This window comes from Sycon ciliatum, chromosome 6, assembly GCF_964019385.1.
Source record: "Sycon ciliatum chromosome 6, ocSycCili1.1, whole genome shotgun sequence".
Lineage (NCBI taxonomy): Eukaryota > Metazoa > Porifera > Calcarea > Leucosolenida > Sycettidae > Sycon > Sycon ciliatum.
The window spans coordinates 20,082,632-20,109,685 of NC_088648.1; the positions used below are offsets into that span (position 1 = coordinate 20,082,632).

General features: G+C 48.8%; 2 protein-coding genes across 3 annotated transcripts; one reads left to right on the forward strand and one right to left on the reverse strand.

Annotated features, from left to right (window-relative positions):
• On the reverse strand, positions 1 to 26,640 carry LOC135819588 (lanosterol synthase-like). 2 transcript variants are annotated; one of them, XM_065332822.1, is made up of 21 exons: positions 26,340 to 26,640; positions 20,185 to 20,367; positions 19,508 to 19,631; positions 19,073 to 19,181; positions 18,159 to 18,280; positions 17,661 to 17,757; positions 16,312 to 16,369; positions 15,652 to 15,729; positions 14,828 to 14,936; positions 14,419 to 14,537; positions 13,952 to 14,049; positions 13,488 to 13,515; positions 13,048 to 13,104; positions 12,718 to 12,789; positions 12,267 to 12,317; positions 11,348 to 11,445; positions 10,797 to 10,848; positions 10,091 to 10,293; positions 9,184 to 9,249; positions 7,818 to 7,898; positions 1 to 1,575 (listed from the first exon to the last, which is right to left on the reverse strand). In XM_065332822.1, the coding sequence occupies exons 2-21, from the start codon at positions 20,341 to 20,343 to the stop codon at positions 1,551 to 1,553; spliced, it is 1,806 nt and encodes a 601-aa protein (XP_065188894.1). In that variant the 5' UTR covers positions 20,344 to 20,367; positions 26,340 to 26,640; the 3' UTR covers positions 1 to 1,550. The 2 variants fall into 2 exon arrangements, with proteins under 2 accessions (XP_065188894.1, XP_065188893.1); XM_065332821.1 differs by having other exon boundaries at positions 26,301 to 26,640.
• LOC135819587 (uncharacterized) lies at positions 21,360 to 23,505 on the forward strand. Its single transcript, XM_065332820.1, has one exon. The coding sequence runs from the start codon at positions 21,533 to 21,535 to the stop codon at positions 23,120 to 23,122; it is 1,590 nt and encodes a 529-aa protein (XP_065188892.1). The 5' UTR covers positions 21,360 to 21,532; the 3' UTR covers positions 23,123 to 23,505.
• Positions 26,641 to 27,054: the final 414 nt, after the last annotated feature.

A 27,054-nucleotide genomic window follows, 5' to 3' on the forward strand; every position in this document is an offset into this window, starting at 1 on the left:
TTAAAGGGTAGTTGGCCGCAGCCAGATGTGACACTTGCGCAGCTAGTGGGGAAGCACTAGCCATCGGTATTCGGTATGAAAAGATAGAATCTTGCGGCCTACGTATATTGAATGCCTTGAAAAACGTGTCAACATGTTGAAGGCATGACCAGCATCAGCCAAGGACTGATGGTCAAAGCAAATACCAAAATACACTGCTATAATATTAAAACACACGATCCTTGAAGGGTGGTGGCGTTCCTACGGATGCGGAAAACTCGGCCTTTAGCCGAGTTTGACGCGAACAGTGAAATATACAAGTAATAATAAACAGAACTACAAGGACACATTATGTCACCATAATGTCGGCTGCGCAACCAGTCACTCATCTGACGTAAGAATTTTTGAAGCAGCTAGTTGTCTGGAAACTGGGCATGCTTCCAGTTTGTGTCGGTACTTTCAAACTCTGGTTGCTGCAGGTGAAAAGAGATTCTCGCAAACCTATTAAAATGCACGGTTGCAGGCAGCGGTGTACAAGAATAAAAATAACAAGGGTGCTTCAACGTTGACTGGGTTCGATCACTGAACACTAGACAAGAACGTTTGTTTGCAAAACAAAGGTAGAAGAACTGGTCAGCCTCAAATGCTACCTCAAGGACACGCAGCGTATCCAAAAAGTAAAGAAAAAATGGAAAATGGTGAGCTGGAGGCAACTGTCGCAGACATCACTGAGCAGTGCAAATGGTATGGGCAGACAAAAACCAATAGGAGAAGACCTACACAGTACTGAAGGAGATGTCAAGCATGAATGCCAAACCTACAAGTGAACCTGAAGGAGAGGAGGATGTGGGTGATGCCATCTTGGCTACCCTGGCCAAAGATTTCTCTGAGCTACGGCAGCACATACCTGCACAGGAAAACCAGCAGAAGCATAACGGAGAGCCTCATCATATCGTTGGGAAACGGCAACAGCAGCGCAACATGAAGAAATAGAAAATGTGTGCTGAAGCTGCATTCTCGTTTACAAGAATGTTTGGGAGGAACGTACATGGACTACGGCGAATCATAGGCTTGAAGGTAATCAGGTAGTGAGCCCGTGGGCCTTGTCCATGTACGTTCATGCAAGCATCCCAACCTGGAGGAAAGAACTTCACAGGGAAATTCTTCGGTCCCAACCCCCTTTGTCCAGTTTCTGATTCGAAAGTCAGAAATAGACTATTTCATTTCAAGGAGGAAAACTTCCTTCTGCCAGCGGAGAGGGCTCGACACAATAATGTGGAGCACTATTACACGTAAAACTCCTTTGTGCCTTTTGTGACTATTTCACTTCTATTTTTCACTGCACAGCAGTGCAAGCTCCATCAGCAGCCTCAAACATTCGTCATCTGAGAAAGGGCCCAACATTCCCCGAACCATCAAAAGATCTACAGCAAACAAAGGGAGATTTTCAAATTCATGCAAGAATACATTCAATAAATTCACCCAAAATGAAATGAAATCACCTGATAGATCGCCACTGATATCTGATATCTTCATACTCCCAAGTTCATAGAGGATAAAGTCTCTCCATTTCACAAGGTACTGCACGCTGCCACCCTAAAGCAACAAAATTCACAGTGCAACGAACAGCTCAATTGTGTCGACCTCGCGACCTGATTTATTACAATAAAATAAACGTACCTTCTTTCCCACTGTCGATCCAGTAAGAAGCAGCGAAAACTTCAGGCCCCTAAGACTGCTTGAATTTTCTCCACAGCGGACTGCTGCTGAAAACATCAGCTTGGCGTAAAAACCAGGCTCATTCTGTCTATGAGATACCTAGCGTAAATGAGAGCCTTCTCGTCGCCAGCCACAACAATAACAACAACAAAAATCACCTCCACCGAAAAAGACATGCAGATCAGAGAGCTTGTTGTGTACAGCGTGAGTTCAAAAAAATCCTTTTTCATTGAGATCACAAAAAAAAACTTCACACTCGATCGCGCGATCGCGAGCTCAGCACCAGCAGTGACGTTTGGGTGGAAATATTTTATTTGAAAAACTTTTGTCAGGCGCGATGTCGCTGATTGCTGGTGATGAGTATGTGTGCGGTAGGTGTGAGAATGAAAGGATGAGTATTGTGGCCGTGTGTGTGTGTGTGTGTGTGTGTGTGTGTGAGAGAGAGAGAGAGAGACAGAATGTTTGTGTGAGATTTGGAGAATGTGTGTGTGTGTATGTAAGATTTAGAGAATGTGTGTGTGAGATTTGGAGAATGCGTGTGTGTGTGTGTGTGTGTGTGTGTGTGTGTGTGTGATATAGAGAATGAATGTGTGTGTGCGTGTGCATGTGTGAGATATAGAGAATGAATGTGTGTGTGTGTGAGAGAGAGAGAGAGAGAGAGAGAGAGAGAGAGAGAGAGAGAGATTTAGAGAATGTGTGTGCGGACGCGCGTGTGAGTGTATGTGTACCGTATTTTTCCGGTTGTAAGTCGACCTTTTACGACTTAAAATAGAAGGAGAAAGGGTGGGGGTCGACTTACAACCGGGATTCGACTTATAACCGGGAACTATCAGAATCTTACAAAAAATGACCTGCGTCTGCATGCACGAGTGCACAATGTTTACACATTTTGCCAGTTTATTGGCCTTTTCCAAGGATTGGGACGTTATATCCTCCAATAAGGAATGTTTACATGATTTGTTAATGTGTTAGTAGCAGGAGGTGGTTAGTAGTGCTTCTTTGGGTGACAACTTTTTAAAAACGCAGAATTGAGACCTCCAGATAGAAGGGTCGACTTATAACCGGGGTCGACTTACAACCAGTGAAATACGGTATGTGAGAAAAGGGAGAGAGTGTGGGTGTATGTTTGTGTTGTGGTGTGGGCATGTGTGGATTTGGCATTTGCCCCCAGCTCTATTCTATATCATTCATGCCGGAACTACAGCTGCATAGCCCCAAGTCTGAAGACTTGGCAACTTCACGCCTGCACCTGACTCTTGCGCTATGATACGCGTCGCCTATGACACCCCTCGGAATTTCCCACCTTGCTCCCCCTTATGTTCTGGCTGCCCGTTTTGGATCCATGAGTTGCCTGATGATCGTAGAGATACGTGAAACTCGGAGTTGTGACAAAGCTTCCAAACTCTCTCTTGTGTAGATTCTATTTCTTATTTCACACTCACCACCATCAGTTGACACCACACGAATACAGTGAGGGGCCGTCCATTGATAGAGATATTTATTTAGAAATGAAAACTAGTCGTTTAGGGGGAGGAGGTTGAGCGCCTGTTCGTTTCTCGAAAAATATCGCGGGCACATTTTGTATGTGTCGGAATTTCCAAAAAAACCGAAAAAAATATCGACACTATGTACCGTTTGTATGAGTTCGTTTAGCGGGGGGGGGGGGGGGGGGGGGGTGAATGAGAGTACTAGTCTTCGTTTCTAAGTAAATATCGGTATTTACGGATGTTCTCTAAAGCATGTGTTGATTCAGTTTTTCCTGTTTATAGCGATTCTGACACTGGAGTTGTCCTCGAAACGCTGCTATTGAAGAGCAAGCCCGTGATCTTGCTCTGGGCATACTTTTTGAGCGTGAAAAAAGCAATGGCATGGCCAGGAAGGGTGACGTCAGTTACGTAGCTGGACACTAGATCAGGTTTTCAAATGAACCTGCTATCTTGAATCTGAAGTAATCAGTGCCCTAAGTGTGCCAAGCAGAGATATGAAGGTCAACAAAAACAAGTAGCTGGTCACCATCATTATAGTGAGGTAATGAGCACCCCAACATTTCTCAACAAATGTGATTGGGAGTTTTGCTTAGTTTGCGGATTATCCTGCTTGTCACGTTCCATTATCAGAACCTGGCCGGAAATGCTTCGCGTTTCGTTCCTTCAAAGTCCACTCTTTCAATTGTAAGAAACTTGTAGAACCAAGAGAAGTGCTACAACACGGGTGACCGTTGCTTACACTGCTACTGTCACAAACACTAGAATGTGTTCTCATGAAGGTTGTTTCACAGAAACTTAGCAATGTCACCAAGCATTCAGCAGGTCTTGCGGGGTAGGGTACCATACATGTCAGATGGTTCCTGAAGAGGCTCTTCGATTTCGGATATCCTGACAGCACGGCGAGGCGTGCACCACAAAGACAGTTCTTGAAGGTGCATTTCAATTTCGGAAGTCGTGGAAGCAAGAGGAGGATTCCCACACTGTTCGTAGGTACATGCACCACAGTCAGTTCTTGAAGGTGCATTTCGATTTTGGAAGTCTTGGAAGCAAGACGAGGATTCCTGCATTGTTCGTACAGCTAATGCACGTACTAGCCACCTAAACCACCAGCATCAGCAGCATCCCCAGGGATGACCCAAGCAAGAGAAGCACGAACGGCACCCCAAGCAGCAGCATCAGCACCAAGAATAGCGGCAATGGGAGCAGCCCAAGCAGAAGTACCACCTCCAAATGCAGTTCTGTCGATAGCAGTACCACCAACGGCCGGTACCAATAGCAGCGGCAACACCAGCATCACCGCCATCACCACCGCCTCTAGCTTCAGCAGAAGAGCCAAAGACCAAGAGAGGGGGACAGGGCCCTGCGTAAAGGAGGTCGTGCAGCAAGTCTTGCAGCAAGTTCGAGTTTTTGATACGGATTGCTACGCACACGTGCGCACAATCCCGCCTCCATGAGGTGAAGCGTATCAGCACATCCAGAAGTCTTGCTAACTGAAGATAAAGTGCATAACCACATCCAGCAGTCTTGCTAACTCAAGATAAAGTGCATAACCACATCCAGCAGCCTTGCTAACTCAAGATAAAGTGCATGATCGTCTGATGGACAATCCCATCACAAAAGGCAAGGTTCGGCATAAAAAAGCGCTTTCCTGCATTCCTGAGTCAAAAGGCTTCATTGGATTAATCCAGTTGTACCAAGTGCCTTTGTGCGTTCGTGAATCACAATCGGAGAATGTTAGTGCATCATGATGAAGACTACGGTCTTATGCGAAGGGAAAGGCCGGATATCCCTACCAGCACATAGCAATGCCCACATGCCGTGCTTGTGCGTATGTGTGTCCACCATTATACCTGGGCCTTTGACCAGTGGGGCAGATCTAGTCCGCCCAGTGTTGCCCTCAATCCTGACTGAGGCACGACCGCCGGCAAGTGCGGTTGCGGTACAGTCGCCCGGATAAGTATTTGATATTGTCTTAGCTGCGCCGTCCACTCTCCGTCATTCGCAAAGGACTCGCGACTATCTGCACGAGTATTTCTTGTGCTACGACACGGCCAGAGTCTTCTGTCAGGGGTAGACATGGAGCAAAGTCAACGGATATTCGCTTGGCATGGAACGCACGAACGCAAGTCAGTACTAAGGACTCTGTCGATACTGCCGCTGGGGGGGGGGGGGGGGGGCAAGTCATCGAGGATAGGAAAGTGAGTTAAGTAGTCTACAAGGCCGAGCGCTTGGGACCGGAGGCTAGTGGGCTTCAAGAGACCAAATGGCTCGGCGCTGCATCACACTGTATTGGTGATGCGCTGACTGCTCGTCCCGCTACAACACGAGTGACCGGTGCTTACACTGCTACTGTCACAAACACTAGAACGTGTTCTCATGAAGGATGTTTCACAGGAACTTAGCAATGTCACCAAGCATTCAGCAGATCTTGCGGGGTAGGGTACCATGCATGTCAGACGGTTCCTGAAGAGGCTCTTCGATTTCGGATATCCTGACAGCACGGCGAGGCGTGCACCACAAAGACAGTTCTTGAAGGTGCATTTCAATATCGGAAGTCGTGGAAGCAAGACGAGGATTCCCACACTGTTCGTAGGTACAGGCACCACAGTCAGTTCTTGAAGGTGCATTTCGATTTTGGAAGTCTTGGAAGCAAGACGAGGATTCCTGCATTGTTCGTACAGCTAATGCACGTACTAGCCACCTAAACCACCAGCATCAGCAGCATCCCCAGGGATGACCCAAGCAAGAGAAGCACGAACGGCACCCCAAGCAGCAGCATCAGCACCAAGAATAGCGGCAATGGGAGCAGCCCAAGCAGAAGTACCACCTCCAGATGCAGTTCTGTCGATAGCAGTACCACCAACGACCGGTACCAATAGCAGCGGCAACACCAGCATCACCGCCACCACCACCGCCTCTAGCTTCAGCAGAAGAGCCAAAGACCAAGAGAGGGGGACAGGGCCCTGCGTAAAGGAGGTCGTGCAGCAAGTCTTGCAGCAAGTTCGAGTTTTTGATACGGATTGCTACGCACACGTGCGCACAATCCCGCCTCCATGAGGTGAAGCGTATCAGCACATCCAGAAGTCTTGCTAACTGAAGATAAAGTGCATAACCACATCCAGCAGTCTTGCTAGCTCAAGATAAAGTGCATAACCACATCCAGCAGCCTTGCTAACTCAAGATAAAGTGCATGATCGTCTGATGGACAATCCCATCACAAAAGGCAAGGTTCGGCATAAAAAAGCGCTTTCCTGCATTCCTGAGTCAAAAGGCTCCATTGGATTAATCCAGTTGTACCAAGTGCCTTTGTGCGTTCGTGAATCACAATCGGAGAATGTTTGTGCATCATGATGAAGACTTCGGTCTTATGCGAAGGGAAAGGCCGGATATCCCTACCAGCACATAGCAATGCCCACATGCCGTGCTTGTGCGTATGTGTGTCCACCATTATACCTGGGCCTTTGACCAGTTGGGCAGATCTAGTCCGCCCAGTGTTGCCCTCAATCCTGACTGAGGCACGACTGCCGGCAAGTGCGGTTGCGGTACAGTCGCCAGGATAAGTTATTTGATATCGTCTTAGCTGTGCCGTCCACTCTCCGTCATTCGCAATGAACTCGCGACTATTTGCACGAGTATTTCGCGTGCTACGACACGGCCAGAGTCTTCTGTCAGGGGTAGAAATAGAACCAAATCAACGGATATTCGCTTGGCATGGAACGCACGAACACAAGTCAGTACTAAGGGCTCTGTCGATACTGCCGCTTGATGGGGGGGGGGGGGGGGCAAATCATCGAGAATAGGAAAGTGAGTTAAGTAGTCTACAAGGCCGAGCGCTTGGGACCGGAGGCTAGCGGGCTTCAAGAGACGCTCGTCGCTGCGTCGTTCTGCGTTGGTGATGCATTGACTGCTCGTCGCGGCAGACCCCTATCAACTGGTAAGTTCACCCGTGGTGGCGGAGTCACAGCCTTAGTGGGACAGAACATCATTCCATTGCGACGTCTCACAAAGTAGCGTCATCTCGTTAAAAGGTATGACCTGTAAGATGAAACTCCCCGCAGTACTGATATCCCGCAACAGCTCTCCACGAGGGATGATCACTTCGGGTACATTTGTGCGTTTGCTGTTCATTTTCTTTTCTCTTCATTTACCATTTTTGCTGTCACCTTTGATTTTGGGAGATTGAAGTTGAAGACGCCAATGCAGCTGAACTTATGGTGGTAAATACACACCCGGCAATATGGCAGTAAATACACGCCTGCCCACACACGCTCTGCAGGCTGCAAAGTTATTTTGGCACAGAGCTCTCCTTATCACCGCCACCACACGTGTGTGGGCAGGCGTGTATTTACCGCCATTTGAGTCAACCTTTGATTTTCATTCTTTTTCTTGTCATTTATCATTTTCACTGTTTGGTTGATACAGAGACTCTGGGTTGGTTAAGCTACTCCAGCTCCGCCTCTATTGCTTTGGCTGCCATCGCAAATTGCCTCCCGCTATAGCTTGCTAGTGTATGCACCGTTATGGTTTGTGACTCGTTTTAATTTCTACAATTCTTTGGGATTTCAATGCTTGTGTGGAGTATATCACGAATGATATAATTTCGACGTATGCTTCAGACATTATGGCACGTACCTGCGACTACATGTTTCGTCGTCCAGCGCTAGAGCTTCCATGGCGAACCAGGCACCGTATGTGAAGCACACACCCCAGGACCTGCACACGGTGGGCCACAAGACAAACATCACATATCACACAGGCCGTAGAGGAATACATATGTTAGATCCCGGCTAAACGCAGTCCCCTCGCACTTGCAGAAAACAGGGGTTTTATAGTATTGAATATGGAAGACGTATCGAGACCAGAGAGTAGACAAGAGGGAGACGAACGGAGACGAAGACTAGAATAGAGAACCACTGGGCCATGCACTCTTCTGTACTTGATGGCATCGCATTGCTATGGTGAAGGATCGGGAAATACGAATAGTGAGTATAGTCTTCTTATAAATACACCTGATACACATGCCAACAGTTCACTCGTCACTTATCTTCCTGCAGTATGGGAAGGAGTGGGTTTCTAGTTTGGAGGGGACAGGAAGAACACCTGTCGCATTGTCTACCCTGGAATATTTTCGAGCATCCAATCAGGACTTAGAGGTCAAAGAGCAGGACCTTACATGCAGACGACTCCATGGGAGCTAGTATAATAACACGAATGTTTTGGGAGCAGGCTATAATTTTCTGTGTATCAGAACTTCGGGTTGGAGCAAACCTGTCCAGAATAGGACGCAATCAGAGCCACTCTGGGCAGGTGGCAAGTGTGCTCAGTAGGCACCACTGTGCCTACTGAGCACGAGGCGGTTTCTGCTACTGTGGTGGACATTGAAATCTGACTGGATGACCGGAGACGACACCCTTACTGCTGTTAGCACATACAGTCAACTTTGCGTGTAACGACACTCGGCGCGGCATCAGAAAAGTGTCCTTATACCCGAAGTCTCATTATAATGTATTAGATGGGACTTTGCTCTGGGCATGGAAATGCTGTCGTCATTCGCGAATTGCCGTTACGACCGCAATCGTTAGTAGCGAAGTTGACTGTACATGACCTGCAGTACACATACACAGTGTGAAATAGACCAGCCATGCAGCGGTGCTTGCGGCTGCAAGTCCAGCGCCCCGCGGCCACTCGACTTCCCAATGGATTTCATTGTCCGCTACAGCAGTACATGGAGGTTGCACACTGCCGTGCGTCAACAAATACTCGGCGCATATATTTATTTTCGGCTATTTTCCGCATGGTCCTGTTTGGCCGAAAATTTAGTTTTGCAAGGTTCAGTGCGACAGTGTATACAAGCGGCAGCAGTACACGCCGGAAAATTTGATGCGGCCGAAATGGATTTCAGCCCTGGGAGGCCGAAATTTGAATGTGCCGAAAAGTTTGTAGACTTACTGTATGTAGAATCATGCGTACATGTAAGCGACCTACAACTGTGACTCACCCTTCCCAGGAACCGTCGAAGCGCTGCTCACGTCGGATATAGTCAAAGCCACGGAGAATGGTAGATCTGCAGAGACGTGCACGCACAAAGACGAACGCCCTCGTGATTATGAAGAATGTGCACGAGTAGCAACAGACAAAGGGTAGAAGCGGGTAAGATATGGAGAACAAAGTGATTAGATGTGCATGCAAACACACACACACACACCACACACACAGAAACACACACACACACACACACAGATGCATGCGTACACACCTGCTAGGACAGAGCAGAATTATTTAAACACCAACAAAAATACGATCTCAAGATTCGATGCTCTCTGCACATTGGAGTGACTGCGGCTGTTACCACGCCGGTAGTGCTTCATTGGATTCCGGAATCAGGAACAGATTGATGATCGGATTCAGGAATCAGGAATAGATTGATGATCGGATTCAGGAATGAGAACCAAAGTGATCATGCCCACAATGAAGCAGAACCATCACCGAAAATACAATCAGTTTGAGAGAGTCACATGCGAACAGGATGTATTTATCTATTTTTTTCATTCTGGATAGGTTCTATGTATTGTGGTGGGGCATATCACTCATCTGATCCCAATGAACACCGACTTCCATGGATGACGGCAACGTCAGAAATGTATAGTTCTCTTCTCCGGCTTGCTGATCTCTCTCTCTCTCTATCTATCTATTTCTCTCTCTCTCTCCCTCTCTCTCTCTCTCTCTCTCTCTCTCTCTCTCTCTCTCTCTCTCTCACACACACACACACACACACACACACACACACGCACACTCCCCCCTCCCCCCTGCCCTCCCTCCTTCCCCCTCTCTCCATCCATTTACCGCTGTCTTCATGCTGATGATGACAATCTTGGAAGCTCTACGAAAAGAAACCTGCCACTCACAGCACTTCTTCGGAGCGGTACTGATGGTCTCTCTCCTGAAAGTGGTGCAGGGCCTGGACAACGGCCGACGTACACTCCACATAGGTGTAATCGATCATGATGTCGCCAAACACCTCCGATGGATTCAGCAGCTCCAGCAGCAGTCCGCCGCGTTTCGTCTCGTACGTCGCCACTCCGCCGTCAGAGTTGCGGAAGCTAAGCAGCTGCAACGACATGTCACACACAACACACACACACACAGTACCAGGACGTTACGAGGACGTTGGAACTATTCTAGAACACGAACCGTATTCTCCGCAGTACAAGCTGGCATTGTCAAAACAATACATACGTTCATTCAACAGTGGAATGAGTGTAGGGCCGTGAACCCCGGTTCTCAAACTTCACGACCACAGCTGAAAGACACTAGTCAAGTTGTTGAATGGGAAATTGTACCACACCTCTCCAACATGCTTGGTCGACTTCGTCCAAGTCTTTCAAACCCCACTCAAGCACTAAGGTAAGATTCATGTGGTCAAAGCCTTTTTTAATTTATTTTTTACTGAAGTGCACAGTCCAGCAGAGAACGTAAGGAAAGACAGAACCAGGGGGGTGGGGTGGGGGGGGGGGGGGGGGGAGAGAGATGACAATACAGCAGGGAGCCGGAGCAGAGTGCAGATGAAATGGGCATACCTCCCTCGACCATGGGGCCCGGGTTCAGCCTTACCGAGTCCACCGCATCTCTCAGTCGTTCGATGGTGCAGTGATGTTCAAGCCAGCTGCAGATGGACGAGAGACGCACAGATATCCGATAGGCCATGGTCCGACTAGGAAGCTGGAGGCAGCCGCAAACCCAAGTACTTGACGCTGGCGTGGATCACACTGCATTTTTGCTTTTGCTTGCCCTCTTCTTCAGTCTTTGTACCAGCTTCGAGCAACTGCACCCGGTCACCATGCATGCACCCGGGGCAAGGCGCAAAGAGCCTTAGTTCTCCCACTTGTTTTTACGCAGTGTGGCATGCGCTCTATTTCTTTTCTGGCGGCAGGCAGATGGAACTCTCTTCCAGCTGACTGTCGCCAGGGCCACTCTCTTGCTCTGTTGATTAACATGGTTAAACTTCAGGTAGGGTTCCCAGTAAAAAGCCAGTAGCCTGTTGGGTCTCCCCTAGTAAAATAATTTTAAACAAATACCACTACAAGGGTTCTAACGGCGCGAGTACGGTATGTTTCCCTAACACTAAGTCTCTATTTAAATACAAAAACAAACACGCACTGTACCCGCATTTGTCTGAGAGAAGCAGCAGCGACTTCAGACCCTCGGCCGTGCAGTCCGCCACGATCCAGCCGCACTCGGCGGTGCTGAACGGAAACCCACCCTGGCATACAGGAACACAGTGCAGACACAGAACAACACACATTGAGTGCGCTTGATTAAGCCCGCGAATCGATGTTGAATCAATTCATGTATCGCCCCTGGCTGTGCACATCACCCTATGTAATTAGGTTGAATGGATTCCAAACCGATTCCAGTGCTCATGACATGACATCGAGCGACGATATTCCATTCATGAATTGATTCACGGCAGTAATCGAAGGCACCAAGTGTACATGGCTGGTACCGATTCTAAAGTACGGTATGAAAACCATCCAAGTGGCTGGCGAGAATCCACAATGCAAGTGGCTTCTGCTGAAAGGCATTACCACACGTACCGCACGAACTAGCTTGCAAAGCATGTACGCTGATATCATGCGCAAAGTTCTCTACCTACAAGCAAAGTATATCACTGCGATCACCCAAACAAGACGATCAGCATTTCCAGACGATTTCCACAGTCAAGCTCGAAGCATGCCATTTCCTAACAATCACTCATGGATAAGAGGGCTATTTTGTGTAAAAGTACGAGGACATTTTGGGATCCCTGGGGCTGGAAATTGTCATGCATACACTTCAATACAAGGTCCTGGGATCAAGCATAAGGTTTCAGAACAACCACTACAGATCCTGAACAACGCCGGCTTGGATTCTTTGTGACACTCCCGCTATTCATCCCCTCCCCCCCCCCCCCTCCCCGCCCTAACATGCCCCCCCCCCCCGCCCTTACACTTACATGCCCCCCCCCCCTACCAAACCATATCCCCATAACGTTAAATGTATCTGTAAAGAATTACTCCGCCACGATTGGCAAGTCATAGTTACCTTGTTCGGGTGACGATAATACGTCTCATACTTGTCTGGGTTTTCTCGCATCTGACAACAAAGAACAAAAAACGGGCTTAGGTTGAATTCTGAAGTTTTTTCTTGCTCTCTGAAATGAATGCATTATAGCCACTGTTTATGATACCGATATGCTGCATCTCCTGGTTCGGCATTCCAGACTACAGTACAACTTGTAAGTAAAGACCATCGTGACTAGCGACCAGCCTGGTGCTACAGACCACTTCGCCAGGCACGGACGGTCTCACATTCTTAATTATATGGTTGTGCGGAGCGGACCTCTAACTAAGGACCACCTGCCACTAACGACCGCTTTCGCGCTTTCTTTGACCCCAAGGGGTGGTCGTTAGTCCCAGGTTCTACTGTACATGCATTGCCATTAATGCAGAGTTGTTCTTATTCAGGTCGTTGACTGTATATGCCATACACCTACCTGCGTAGTTTCCAGGAAGTTGTGCGCCCTTAGGAGACAGTCTTGCAGATCTCGCTTTTGCCCAGCACCAGCCTATTACAGAACACACAGCGGGCACTCAGTCCTAAAACCGAGCTCAATGAAATCCAAAATGTAAAAACAAGAAAGGACACAGGGGTTACGAGTTATGAGTGACTGCCCACTACGGTTACAAGATAACAAGCAGTAAGAAAGCAAGATAACTCAGCACAAAACTGTCGGACCTCTGAGACATTCTGTTGTCAAGTAGTCCTACCCGACAACAGAGCCTGCTGCTATTCACGGTTGCTTGAATTTCAAGCACTGACTCACCTCAAGAAATGCCTGCACCGCAAAGCAAGCATCCCACAACTGCGAACCATTGGTTCCCTTCATGTACACACGCATGCACGCACGCACACCCACGCACGCATACCCACGCACGCACACCCACGCACGCACACCCACACAAGCACACACACACGCACACACACACACACACACACACACGAGAGAGAGATGCACACAGCAGCTGAGCACACAACTCACTAAGTCTAATTCACTCACAGTCATGTAAATCAATTATAGAGCGAGAGCGGCGAAGTGAAACAAAAATCCAGTCTAAGAGGAACGTTCCACACAGCTGTGATAAAGGACATTTGAGGGGGCTCACAAGTATATCAGCAGAATAGTCACACAGAAGCACACTGTAAACAGTGACGCTTTGTGATTGGTTTCTAACTTATCAAATAAATACTGTGAAAAGGGCTTACCTGCATCCGCATTCCGTCAACTCCCATCCTACGAACAGTCAGGACAACAAGCAGACTTTCTTAGTTTGTCGTGTGCAAGCCAGAGCGTTTGTGTGCGTGTGTGTGTGATGTGGGGGGGGGGGGGGGGGGTGCAGGCATGTGCTTGTGTCAATGTTCTTTGTCATAGCTCTTCGAGAAAGAACATTGACCCAAGCACATGAATGCACCCCCCCCCCCCCACACACACACACACAAACGCTCTGGCTTGCACACGGCAAACTAAGAAAAGTCAGCTACGTGCCAAATGGCAGCACGGGGCAACAAAGAGAGGCAGAGACAGTTCACTAAGACATTGAAGTAGATATTTTACACTTCCAATCATCAACACCATCATTGGTCAATACTCATTCGACTCTTCACACTTCAAAGTTCGAATGGAGCGGTAGACCAACATGAATTACTCTCCAGGACAAACGTGACTTTACCATAGATAGTCTGGAATGCGCTTGACATGGCGTTGAAACCTGTCCGACTCCGGACCTTCTCTGTAGTAGACGACAAGCATTTGAATCACCTTGGAGATCTGAACAGTGAGGGCAAAAGTGAGAACGGAGAAGGACCTGAGGGAGTCAAAGGTTGGATTTCACCTTGGTCAGTGACGTATTTCCCCCCGATTTAACGTCGCACTTGATTATAAGTCGCAAACTCATTTTCAGGTCTGAGCCAAACTGTTGGAATACATTGTCGGAAGTCACACTGGATGGTAAGGCGCACCCCCGTCTTTGCTCTTGACGTGTGAAAAGAAGTACACCCTCCGAACAACCGCACCCTGCAAACAAGAACACCCTGCGAACAAGCACGTCCTCCGAGCACGTCCACCCTGCAAACACACACGTCCTCCGAACAAGCACACCTACGGAACAAGCACAACGTCCCGGACCAGAGCACCCACCGGTCCTATACTGATACCGTCCGTGGCCGAATCATCAAACAGGATATGGTCATAGCATAGGTCCAGCGCCATCTTGCGTAGATAGGAAACATGACACCACTCGTACATGTTCAGAAGTCCTGCAAAGAGAATACAATAGAATAATAAACTCTATATCAAAGGCTTTAGAGAAATGACAGAACACTTGCATGGGATTACGGCTTCTTCGCCACTCCTCAAACTTTGCACACACACCTCCAAAACCCACACCCAATACCAGAACCAGAACACTGGCAAGCCAGAGAGTGCACATACACAAATGCACCCCCCCCCCCCCCAACACATGCACACCCATAAACACAAACACGAGTGTACACACACATATACAAGAAAATACACACACACATACACATATATAAAGACATCATACCATGAACACCCTTCAACAGCCAGGAGTGCGGAGTGTACAGATCACCAGCGGCAACATTGGAGCGCTGCGACGGCCAGTCAATATCATCATACTTAGTCACGTAAAGTTCCTAGCATGGCAAAAATCAGTAAAACAAGCACCGCGAAAACTGGTAAAAGTCACAAATGCCATGAGAGAGAGAAAAAGAAAGAGACAAAGAGAGAGAGAGAGAGGGAGAGAGAGAGAGAGAGAGAGAGAGAGAGAGAGAGAGAGAGAGAGAGAGAGAGAGAGAGAGAGAGAGAGAGACAGAGAGAGAGAGAGAGAGAGAGAGAGAGAGAGAGAAGAGAGAGAGAGAGAAGAGAGAGCGAGAGAAGAGAGAGCGAGAGAAGAGAGAGCGAGAGAAGAGAGAGAGAGAGTGCTTCTCTTGTGACGGGCGTATACATGGTACATGGTGAGTGCTTGCAGGTTGAGACAAATGACACGCTTGGAGGGTTTGTCTGTGCCGAGTACCGTGCTCTACAGTGCGAACAGTGAAGCTAGCCATTCGTAAGCAATGCAAACCGGACATTGCAAGCGGCCTCCAGTACTGTCGGGCGCCGAAGAACGGAGCACCGAAGAACGAACAGCCCAGGATTTCAACAAGCACAGCACACCCATGTATACACGGTGGCTCAACAGTGCACACATTGTACATGCAGTACATGACGATAAGAACGGTTTACGCTACGAGGTGGACTGCCAATTTCTTCGCCGACAACCAGCACTGTAGTAGTACGGCGAGTGAAAGACTCGCTGTAACGCCGTCATAAAAAAAACACCATGCGGCATGGATGCGCCAGTCTCACCTGCCTTAGCTCCATGATAAGAGGAGTAGCTGTGGCTGTCACGGGCGCACCGTAACAGAATGCCATGGGGAGATAGACCTATGGTGCACATAGGCAGGCACAGAGAAGATAAAGAATACAGCCAGTCATGGGTATGAGAGTTGGTAAGTTAAACCACATATCTTGAACGTGGAACAGTGCGTGTGTGCGTGTGTGGGGGGGGGGGGGGGTGTGCGCACACGCACACGCACATACAAACACACACACACACGCACACATGCATGCATCACCGTGTGGTGTCCGCATACACTGGTTGCGTCGAAACAAGACATAACAAGCACACACACAAGAAACACACACGACCAGCAATCTCATACCCTGGGATCTCATACCCTGGGATCTCATACCCTGGGATCTCATACCCTGGGATCTCATACCCTGGGATTTCATACCCTGGGATCTCATACCCTGGGATCTCATACCCTGGGATCTCATACCCTGGGATCTCATACCCTGGGATCTCATACCCTGGGATCTCATACCCTGGGATCTCATACCCTGGGATCTCATACCCTGGGATCTCATAGCCTGGGATCTCATACCCTGGGATCTCATACCCTGGGATCTCATAGCCTGGGATCTCATACCCTGGGATCTCATACCCTGGGACCGGGAACTAACCTGTCTACAGTGACACCAGAGTGTGCTGGGGTGAGCAGGAAACCAAGACGGCAGCAGCCTACACAAACACAAAGAACAGTTTCAAGCGTACATGAAGATGGAATTCAAAAGGATGCATATTTCACTGCAATTCATTCATGGAAAACTGGCACCCAAAGTCTTTGATGTCCAGCACGTGCAGTGGTTGATGTAGTGTAAACATGTGCACTGTGATCTTGGACTGTGTGACTCGTGTATTCAAGGCCGGGAATGTCCAAGAAAAGGGAGTTGGAAGTTTGACCAGTTATTCAAAAGTAGAATAGATACACCGTGCAAAAGGTTATGGAGAACCAGGTCCAAAAACCAGACTTTTCGAATATAAAGTGGTATTCGAACATTTAATTATGTAATTCGGCCAAAATTGGGGTTTCGAAAGCCAGCAGGAGTACCATCTGAAGTAACCGAACAGTTATCTCCGGATGGAGGTCTGGGATTCTCTAACCTGATCTACTGTTGTGCGGATTCTTATCCAAACATTTGATCACACTTTATCCAATACTCAGCACGTTTGTATACTGATCAAAGTTATTCTCCTTGGACAAGAAAAGGACCCTGCAGTGGCCCGCTTGTCGGAAAACAGACTTTGATGACAAAATTGGATACTGGTATTCCTTTCTCAGAGAGGGTTGCATAAGAGAATAATGAAAACAACAATAATTATACTGTAAATCTACAAATATTCGGCGCATATTTATTTTCAGTTATTTTCGCTCTGGTCATGTTTGGCCCAAAATTTGTTTTGCAAGGTTCAGTGTGACTACAGGCGGCAGCAGTGCAGGGCGAAAACTTGATGCGGCCGAAATGGGTTATAGCCCTGGGAGGCCGAAATTTGAATGGGCCGAAAATTAGTCGGCTCACGGTAGAAGTTACTCAGCCTGAGCAAAATCCTTAGATAACTCATAGTGAATGGTACTGTCTAATTGTACGCAGCTACAGACATCTCGCCTTCCACATTCTGTTGCGTATGCATTACCGTATCTACGTAGGTACTGTTATGGGCTGGATTGTCCATGTATGATGCTCTAGTGGTCTGCGCTGCATCTACTGCGCTCTGCTTACGTACCGCAAATGTCTTATAAAGTGTTGCTCATTGAAATCCAGTCGCGTCACTGAAGTACACGAGGGGCGTTGCGCAGCCCTAGATCTGCGAACACTGGGCGGCGAGATTGTGCAAGGCGTAAACTTGAGCGACGCGACTGGATTTCATTGAGCAGGACTGTATTTAATGCATTCCTGTTGTACCCTGCTCGCCCTACATGTGATTATGCGTGCCCTTCGCACGGGGATGGTGGTGGCACGTGGCGGCTTACCAGATTTCCGGCATCAGCGAGTGAAGACCTTTCCAACTGTACAGGTTGAGCACGGCCAACCAGAACTTGCCCCAGGACGGGATTCCTACGGCACCGCCTGTCCAGCACAGCACACGGAAAGAACAGTCCTGTTGCGTGTCACGTGACAGTTGCCATGTAGATAGCCAATCAATGGTATTGGGAGATGTCTACATTTCTTGTTGTTTAAAATTCAACACCGACATGTTCAGTTGGAGTGAGTTCATTATTGGCATGTCCAGCCTGCCCTACTACAAATTAGGTAGCTTTATTTTTACGCCCCACATACATGCACAACCACACAGACGCACACACACACGCACGTATGCATACACACATACACACACCCACACCCCCACACACACACACACACACACACACACACACACACACACGCGAGCCCATATTGAGACTTGAATCCTGCCACGGAGTCAGATCATGGCTCGAAGGACCAGGCAAGGATAGAGCGAAACAACTTACCAAGTTGATGAAGACGTGTCCTGGCTGCGACGGCTGAAGGGTCATCCCGTGGTACGCCGAGCAGTCGAAGACTGACGTAATTCATTGCAGTGCCAAACACGGTTGACTTGCCTGCCGTGTGTCTACAGGTACATGGCCAGACAAAACACGCATACACGTGAACGTACGTGCGTACACGCACACATTCACATATACACACAACCACATGCACACACACACGCACGCTCGCACACACACTCACTCACACACGCACGTGCACGAACACACACACACACATGCACACGCACACACACACGCACCCACACAGGCACGCACGCACACACACACACACACGAACACACACACACATGCACACACACAGCAAGCAAGAAGGCATGGAGAGACCACTACACTGTCAACGTGTACATTTTGAGAAAGCAAACGATAAAAAAGTGGACTCGACCAAAATGGATTCCTGTTCAGTTCCAAAAGAATAGAAAACACTCCGGAAAGTCACTACTCGGTACTTTCCCGAATATAAGTAGCACTCGATTATAAGTCGCATCCCCACTTTCAGGCTAGAGCAATATTGCTGCAGTAATATTACACAAGTAGGTCGTCACACTCGGTTTTAAGTCTCATCTTCTTCTTTCCTCAAGCGATTTAGTGCAGAAAGGTGCGACTTTTAATCGGGGAAATGCGGTACGGGGCGGACAGGTCGGACGGATGGGAAACGTGCTTGTATCTACCTGTGGTTCTGCCTATACAAGGATACACAAGTTCACACGTACACATACACACACACACATACACACACGCACGCACACGCACACACACACACACACACACACATACACACACGCACATACACACACACACACACACACACACACACACACACACACACACACACACACACACAGAGTGAACCTTACAAGCCCCAGCCGCCATCGTCCAATTGAACTGAACGGAGATATCGGATCATTTCGACTTTCGTTGGCTCGCCTAAATCCACCCGCGTGATGTAGCAGACTATGATCAGACCTGAAATGAAACACACGTCACCCAGACAAATACAACCTGGTCACTTCATGGCTTGCACTGGAATGGCGAGACAATAATTATTAGTCATAGAGTTTTAAAAATTGGTACAGTAACACGTGTAACTAAAGACCACAGTGACTAGCGACCAGCCTGGTACTACAGAGCACTTCGCCAGGCACAGACGGTCTCACATTCTGATAATGGTTGTGCGGTGCAAACCTCTAACTAAGGATCACCTGCCACTAAAGACCGCTTTCTCTGGCCCCAAGGGGTGCATGTGTGCCGGGGGAGAGGGGGGGGGGGGCATATCATCCGTCCCGCCATACCGCACATAAGGAAGAGGGGTCCACCGTAGTCGCCTGCCCAGTGACCATCTTCACTTTGTAACTGTGAGTAGAACTGCATGGCCTTGTCGATGGCCTCTCCTAACTCAGGGGACTGTGCGGGTTTCTGAAAGTGACACAGACAGACAGACAGACAGAAAGACAGACACACACACACACACACACACACACACACACGGAAGAAGTAATACCAAACAGTATTATTTATACATTATTATGGAATCCAATACACCACACCACCACATTGCGCTCTTGGCCGATCCAAACTCTACACTCACATCACCATCACCACAGCGAGGACAATTCCGGTATATAGACTGATATTGACAATGACCCTCTAGACAGCTGTTTTCAGCTGAGCTCAACATTTAGCAGCATCGGACGCAGCAAAGCCCTGACTGGAGTGAATTCCCCATGGGCCTCTCGGTGTGTCAAGTGGCTGTTTTGCGGCGGAAGATGCTGACTGAAGGCACAGGCAACATCAGTGTACGTGTTCAATGGGTATGGCAGCGTGGTGTGGCTGTGGGCGACGGGCTGGCAGGACAGTGATTGCCTCAGGGGCCTCTGGGTCTGCCGCGTTGGCCAGTTCAATTCATCATTTGTTCCCCCGTCACGTCACTACGGGACAAGTACGCACATACGCACACACGCACACGTACCTGGCTGGCTTCGGTCAGGCCGAGAAAGTAGCGCTCGGCAAACGACTGCTTGGGAGTGTCTGCCACTTCCCCCTGGCTGACATAGCGCCACACCTGTCTGCCCTCTACGCAGGACAGTCTCCATTGTTCTAGAGCAGTGGCTGGCCGCGGTACTTCCATATCATACGTACATCAATAGCAGATCTGTACAGGCACAGGAAGGCACAGTCCTGCTCAATAAAATCCAGCCGCGCCGCTCAAGTTTGCACCTTGCATCATTCCGCTATCCAGTGCTCGCAGGTCTAAGGCTGTGCAAGGCCCATCGCCTACTTGAGTAACGCGACTGGAGTCGCGTACCTGAGTGACGCGACTGGAGTCGCGTACCTGAGTGACGCGACTGGAGTCGCGTGCCTGAGTGACGCGACTGGAGTCGCGTACCTGAGTGACGCGACTGGATTTCATCAAGCAGTACTGTAGACACAAAAGCCAATACACGCATACCTCGCTTATCCGGGCGGTCCCGTAACTCTTAAATGTCCGTTACTCCGAATCACACACACACTGTGATGGGGAAAGTCCAAAGATACGGTATATGACGTCACTATTTCCACAGAAAGTGACCAAAATGTAGTAACATTTCCATTGAAACTCTCCCAAAGGGCGCCCGGCAGACCGAAGTGCCCGAAACTTTGGTGTCCGCATAACAGAGGTACGAGTGTACTGTGAGAGAATGCTGCTGATTATTCTGTTTGTTTTTTACACACATCGGGTGAACCAGCATGCATTTCTGATGCGTGAGTGCGGTGCTGTCTTCTCTTAGTGGCAATCTTCGTTCTGTGTCAACTTCGCCTCACCACCGCGTTGCCTGACGACCAATCACTGCCGTGACATGCGCTGCAATGTAACTGAGACTTAGGATGCTTGCAGCACTCAATGCTCAAATCCTGTGCCGTATTCCTCGCTAAATATGTGCCCCCCCCCCCCCCCCCCATCTCTCTCTCTCTTTCTTTTTTCGAGACAAACTGTCCCCACGTCCCAGTTTATGGCCGTCTATTTTGTAAAAGGTCTGGTAGGGTGTTCAACCCCATGACATAGATATTTTTCCACTCTTGCTCGGTCAAATATGTACTCTATGAGTCGCGAAATGGTCTTTAGTTCCTGCACTATAGACCTTATTCGATACACGTCACGGGTCACGTGGACCCCAGTCACGAACCTACGAAAAACTGGACGAGTGGCAAGAAGTGTTTTGTTTTGAAAGTGCGTGTTGATAGTTGTGGGCAAGTGTGTTTGGAGGAGAGCTTTGGAATTGTTCTGGGTAGCTGTCACTGTCGTTGGTCAGGGAGACGTGGGTAGGGAGTGTAGTAGTATGGTGAAGAGTTGCTGTGCAGTTGGTTGCGCTAACCGTTTCGCGAAAGGCGGTGGAAAGAGCTTTTATAAGTTCCCAACTAATCAGCTCAGGAGAGCAAAGTGGATTGCTGCGCTGAAGCGCAAGAACTGGCAGCCCAACGCTTCCAGTTGGGTGTGCTGCGATCACTTTGTAAGGTTCAAGAAGAGCGACGATCCACTATCCCCTGATTTCGTCCCGTCTGTTTTTTCAGACGAGGGTCGAGTAAATGGTGAGAAAGCTTACGTAAAATTTGATCGCCACAAGGCCCGACGTCGACGGCATGCAGCTTCAAAGCCAACAGCTCAGCCTGAAGATACCTGCCATGGCAATCATGAGCCCGTGCTGACTGGAGAAAGTGACTGTAATGCTGACAAGGAAATCGAAGAGGAGAGTGCGCCGAGAGATTCATGTTCGTCAGACTCTGTTGAGCCAGCGTCCCCAGCTCAGCCAGAGCTCACTGAAGCCAGCAGCCATGTCGACAATAGTGCTGAACAAGAAAATGACGATCTAGCCTTGCTTCAGGCGAGAGTGGCACAGCTGGAAGAGGACAAATGCCAGCTGAATGGTCAGTTGCAGGAACAGAAATCTGCTATTTCTGCTCTCACCGTCAAAGTACAGCACCTGGAAGCCACTGTGAAACATCAAAAATCAGAGGCGGCAATGTCTTCCATCATATCAGGATTCAAGTCCAATGATGACATGGTGAGATATGAAACTGGCCTCCCATCTTTTGCTGTGCTGGAGAAAGTGTTCGCATTTGCTGGCAAGGACATCCCCGACCACCACCGAGCGGCACTTCCGTCCTTTGCGCAGTTTATTATTGTCCTGATGAAGCTGCGCCTCAACTTGCACGATCAAGATCTAGCACATCGCTTCGGCATCAGCCAGTCTACCGTCTCAAAGTACTTCCACAAATGGATCCACGTCCTTTATGGCAGGCTGCAGCCGTTGATCATCTGGCCAGAGCGCTCCGAACTGTACCGCACGATGCCATTGGAGTTTCGCGGACATTTTGGGAAGTGCATTTGCATTATTGATTGTTTTGAAGTGTTTTGCGAAAGGCCACATGATCTGATGGCCAGGGCTCAAACCTTCTCTAATTACAAACACCACAACACGGTTAAATTTCTTATTGGTATCACCCCGCAAGGCACTATTTCCTTCATCTCCAAAGGATGGGGTGGCCGGACATCGGATAAGTACATCACGGAGCATTGCGGGCTGTTGGACAAGCTATTGCCGGGTGATCAGCTAATGGCAGACCGGGGATTCACGGTCAGTGATGCCGTTGGCCTGCACTGCGCTGAGCTGGTCATACCTCCGTTCACAAGAGGCAAGAAGCAACTGTCGAGAATCAGCATTGAGAAGGCCAGGAAGCTGTCTCGGCTACGAATCCATGTGGAACGTGTTATCGGCAACTTGCGGCAGAAGTACACTATTCTGCAGTCAACCCTGCCAGTGAACATGCTGATGAGTGATGCCTCAACAGGAGTGTGCACCATCGACAAGATTGTCCTGGTGTGCTCTGCGCTGTGCAACTGCTGCGACTCAGTGGTGCCTTTCCAGTAGAAGTACTGAAGTATTGACTTGTTTTTTACTTTTTTTGTCCCGTATTGTGGAACGTGTGGCATGTTGTTGCTGCATAGATTACCTGGACAGGAGTGCAATGCAAATTATGTTACTTGTATTTTACCACTCCCTCGAAGAACGGCTTTTGTCCCTGTGTCTAGTTAGCACCAATGTGTAAATCTCAATCAATCACACTCCATTACACACACACACACACACACACACACACACACACACACACACACACACACACACAGACACATACACACACACACGTCATGTTTCAAAAAGCACAACTTGAAATCATCATATGATTTCATCTTTTTCGCTTGCCTGCACATAATAATAACAAGCCCCAGTGGTCATATTGACTCAAGTTCAAATTTCTGACATGGTGGAATGTATGATCCTGCAGCCATGCATGAGCATGGCTGTTGATTTCTATGTACATGTATGGTGCAATCATTTGTGTGAGAAGTGAGAGTTTTGGTGGGTTGGGCATAGCTCCTAGTTACATAATTGCATCAGGATACATGCATGTATGCACACACACACACACACACACACACACACACACACACACATACACTACTACTACTGCTATGTACAGCTGCCCTATCGGGCCATGCCGCTATCATAAGCGGGAGACAACAACTAAAAGAGAGAAGAGAGGAAAGAAAGAGCGAGAGTCAACAGAATCTAGCATGGCGTTGCACACACACACACACACACACACACACACACACACACACACACACACACACACACACACCCGTACACACAGTTATTCCTTCTTCTTGCATGCTGCACATATCCACTTGCGTTTTGGTTTCTGCTTCATGCGAAGACATACCAAGTGAAACGTCTTAACTCTGCAGTCTGGATGTGAGCATTCCACCACGTCGCCGTCCTTATCCTCGTTGCAAGTGCATACAGCTCCATCAGAATTGGCGGCAGTAGATTTGAAGGATTTTGTAAAATACTTGCCGACAATCTCTGGCAGCACGCCAGCCTTGTAGAAAGACGTGATGGCTTGGACTGTCTTGTGGAAATCTGGATCTGGATGAACGCGGATGACTACACATTCCCGCACGCTCCACACCACAAAATCCGAATATGCTGCCTTGCATACAAACATCTGTGCTTGCACTTGGTATGCATACTTGTGACCAAGGCGCAAATGGAATTTTCCATCGACCTCCTTCAAACAGAAGTTGGTGTCCTTTGCCAGATCATGGAAGGACTTGTTCACGGCTTTGAAAGGGCATTTCACCTCAAGGACGCCATATCCGCAGCAAGTACAATTGATGTTTCCATCAGGACTGGCACCGAGATACGGATGAGTGGTGGAGATGACGAATCCTGAATCAGTAACTTTGAAGTCGCAGTGGTTAGGCTCAAACAGTTTGACGTAGCAGTCTCGGGCAGTCTGCTAATGCTCCAAACCCCAAGTGGTCGCTGCAGAGGAAAACTGATATGCATCGGGGTAGCAAATTGCACGAATTAGAGATGATGATGGGTTCGCAGGGGGTGTGTGAGCAGCATCACGGAACTTTGAAGCTGTCACACGCCCTGCGCGGAACCTGAACCACAGCTTGCTCTTGCTCTGATCGCGGGTTGCCTTTTCAACAGCAGCCGATTCTGCTGCTGTCACTCCCATGCCCTTCAAAACATCATCACACCGGTTCAGCAACACATCGAGTGATGCGTCTAGCATTGCCTCATCATAGAGGTCGGTGATATAAGCTGGGAACCCAGCTGGGCGGGTTGGGACATACCTCTCGCAGAAACCAGGAACAATTGATAGTATCCCTGGCTTGCTCTGCGTGGAGGCAAGACCAGAAAAGAACTCGTTGACTTCACTGGTGGTTGGCACAGTGTATGTCGGCAGTTGTGTGGTGACCTCCACACTGGCTGCTGCTGGCTTAGTGCGCTTGCTGCTCGGCGCGGCGAAATCCATCTCGCATATCCTGGCATACTGCACAGGCTGCAGGGATGGGGCAATCCACTGACATTGCGTGGAGGTGCAGGCGGAATTTTCTTTCACGAAATCCGTCCTGGCCACCAGAGTAAATAGCAAGGCGGCAATGTGGGAGCATGCCTCACCCAGGCCAGCCATACACGTACAGTGGGCACAAAGCACACTCCCATCCATGTCAGCTGCCACCCAAGGCTGCAGCTCAGCAGAGGACACGGACTGGGAGTGACGGACCTTCGCCATCACAAATGCTCTCTTGCCATCCGCAGTTGCAGGAAAGGTGACGACATTGCCAACCCAACCAGCAACGAAAAACTGGTACCCCTCCAAGCTTTTGTACGCCTTCATCTCCTCTTTCGTGCAGGGACTCGGCGCGTTCACGAGATAGTGGTACAAATCAGGATACTCCACGCTGGGGAAATCAGGTGTGGCACCAGGCGTGAGAGATCTGCTCGTCACGTAGGGGTCCTGGTCCGAGCCGATGAACGCCAGCTTCTCGGCATACCGCGTCTTGCCCGCTCTATCCAAATCGCGATAGATTTCGGACAACTCTTGAACCGCCATCACTGCTAGAACACTCAAAACTACAAGAAGACTGCTTACTGCTCCTAACACCTGACAAACGCCAGCTTCTCGGCATACCGCGTCTTGCCCGCTTTATCCAAATCGCGATAGATTTCGGACAAGTCTTGAACCGCCATCACTGCTAGAACACTCAAAACTACAAGAAGACTGCTTACTGCTCCTAACACCTGACAAACCTGCATGAAAGTACTTCGAGAAAAGGAAGGAGACGAACTCCGATATTGAAAATACATTCAAAACAAATTTCCGTGATGCTCAGCTGAGGCCTTTTTGCCACTCGTCCGGATCACGCGTCCGAGTGCCGCGTGCGCATCCTCGAAGGCGCCCCGAAAAATCACGTGATCGAATAAGGTCTATACGTTTTACCAGAAAAAAAAACAGTTTCTTCATTTCAGATTCACTTGGGGAAAACACATTGAGGCCCGACCTGGGTTGATTCGCAGCACGTTAGTGGCTTGACTCGTGCTCGCACGCTACAAACTTGAGCGCCAAGCAGCAGCGACTTCTGACCGACCCTAGCCAGACTACCACTGCTCATGAACAATGAATAATATTATATTTATTGTACTCTTCATGCACAGCGGGTCAGTTCAGAATGCCAAAAAAATATTTTACCTCGAGGTTGTTCAAGGACCAGTCTCACCACCAACTAACAGGCGATTGTGTGGCGAATATCAGCCCCAGATTGTCCACCATGACAGCATGATCTCTACCAACTACAGTCGGAAAGTGATTCGCAACGGGAGTCGCCTGCAAGCTTGCATTGCTGAGTGTGGAGTGGTAACCAGGCGGACTAGCGACTACGAGTGCAAGTGGGGATCGGGACGATATCGATAGCGGATCAGAAAGAACATTTTTGAAATGATTTTCTTTCGCTCCACGACACTATCAATCAGCGACGCTGCATGCATATCATCCCGGGATCCCGTGGAACTCGAACTACTGAGTACTAATTTTTGACATTGTACTGTAGGAGAGGATCAACGTACATGATTGTAAAGCAAAGGAAGACATACAAATCGAAGACCGAGCGCGAGAGGGCGGATCATGAGCCAGTCATGGGGCCATGTTTCACAGCACATGCTATGCATGGTGACACCAGTCACCAGACCCAGTCGAGCTAGTCCATCCATGCGCATGCGATCCAGGGCGATAGCCTAGCGCTACCGAGTACCGAGTCCGACCCTCGTCCGTAGATCTACGTAGTACTAAACGTGAGCTTTGTTGCTGACACTCAGTAACTGGTTGCATTTGTTCGGTCATTCCCGAATGGCGGAATGCCGAATGGGCATGGAATGATGAGAGAGATGACAGATGTCAGATGAGTATCAGAGCGCAGTTTGTAGTTACGTCACGCAAGACGAGACTC

Coding starts and splice junctions, on each gene's coding strand:
- LOC135819588 (XM_065332822.1), bottom strand. CDS start 20,343: ATGGAAGTACCGCGGCCAGCCACTGCTCTAGAACAATGGAGACTGTCC. Junction 13,105..13,487: donor TTGACGGAATGCGGATGCAG/GTAAGCCCTTTT, acceptor GTGTACATGAAG/GGAACCAATGGTTCGCAGTT. Junction 9,250..10,090: donor TACCGCTCCGAAGAAGTGCT/GTGAGTGGCAGG, acceptor ACGTCTCTGCAG/ATCTACCATTCTCCGTGGCT.
- LOC135819587 (XM_065332820.1), top strand. CDS start 21,533: ATGGTGAAGAGTTGCTGTGCAGTTGGTTGCGCTAACCGTTTCGCGAAA.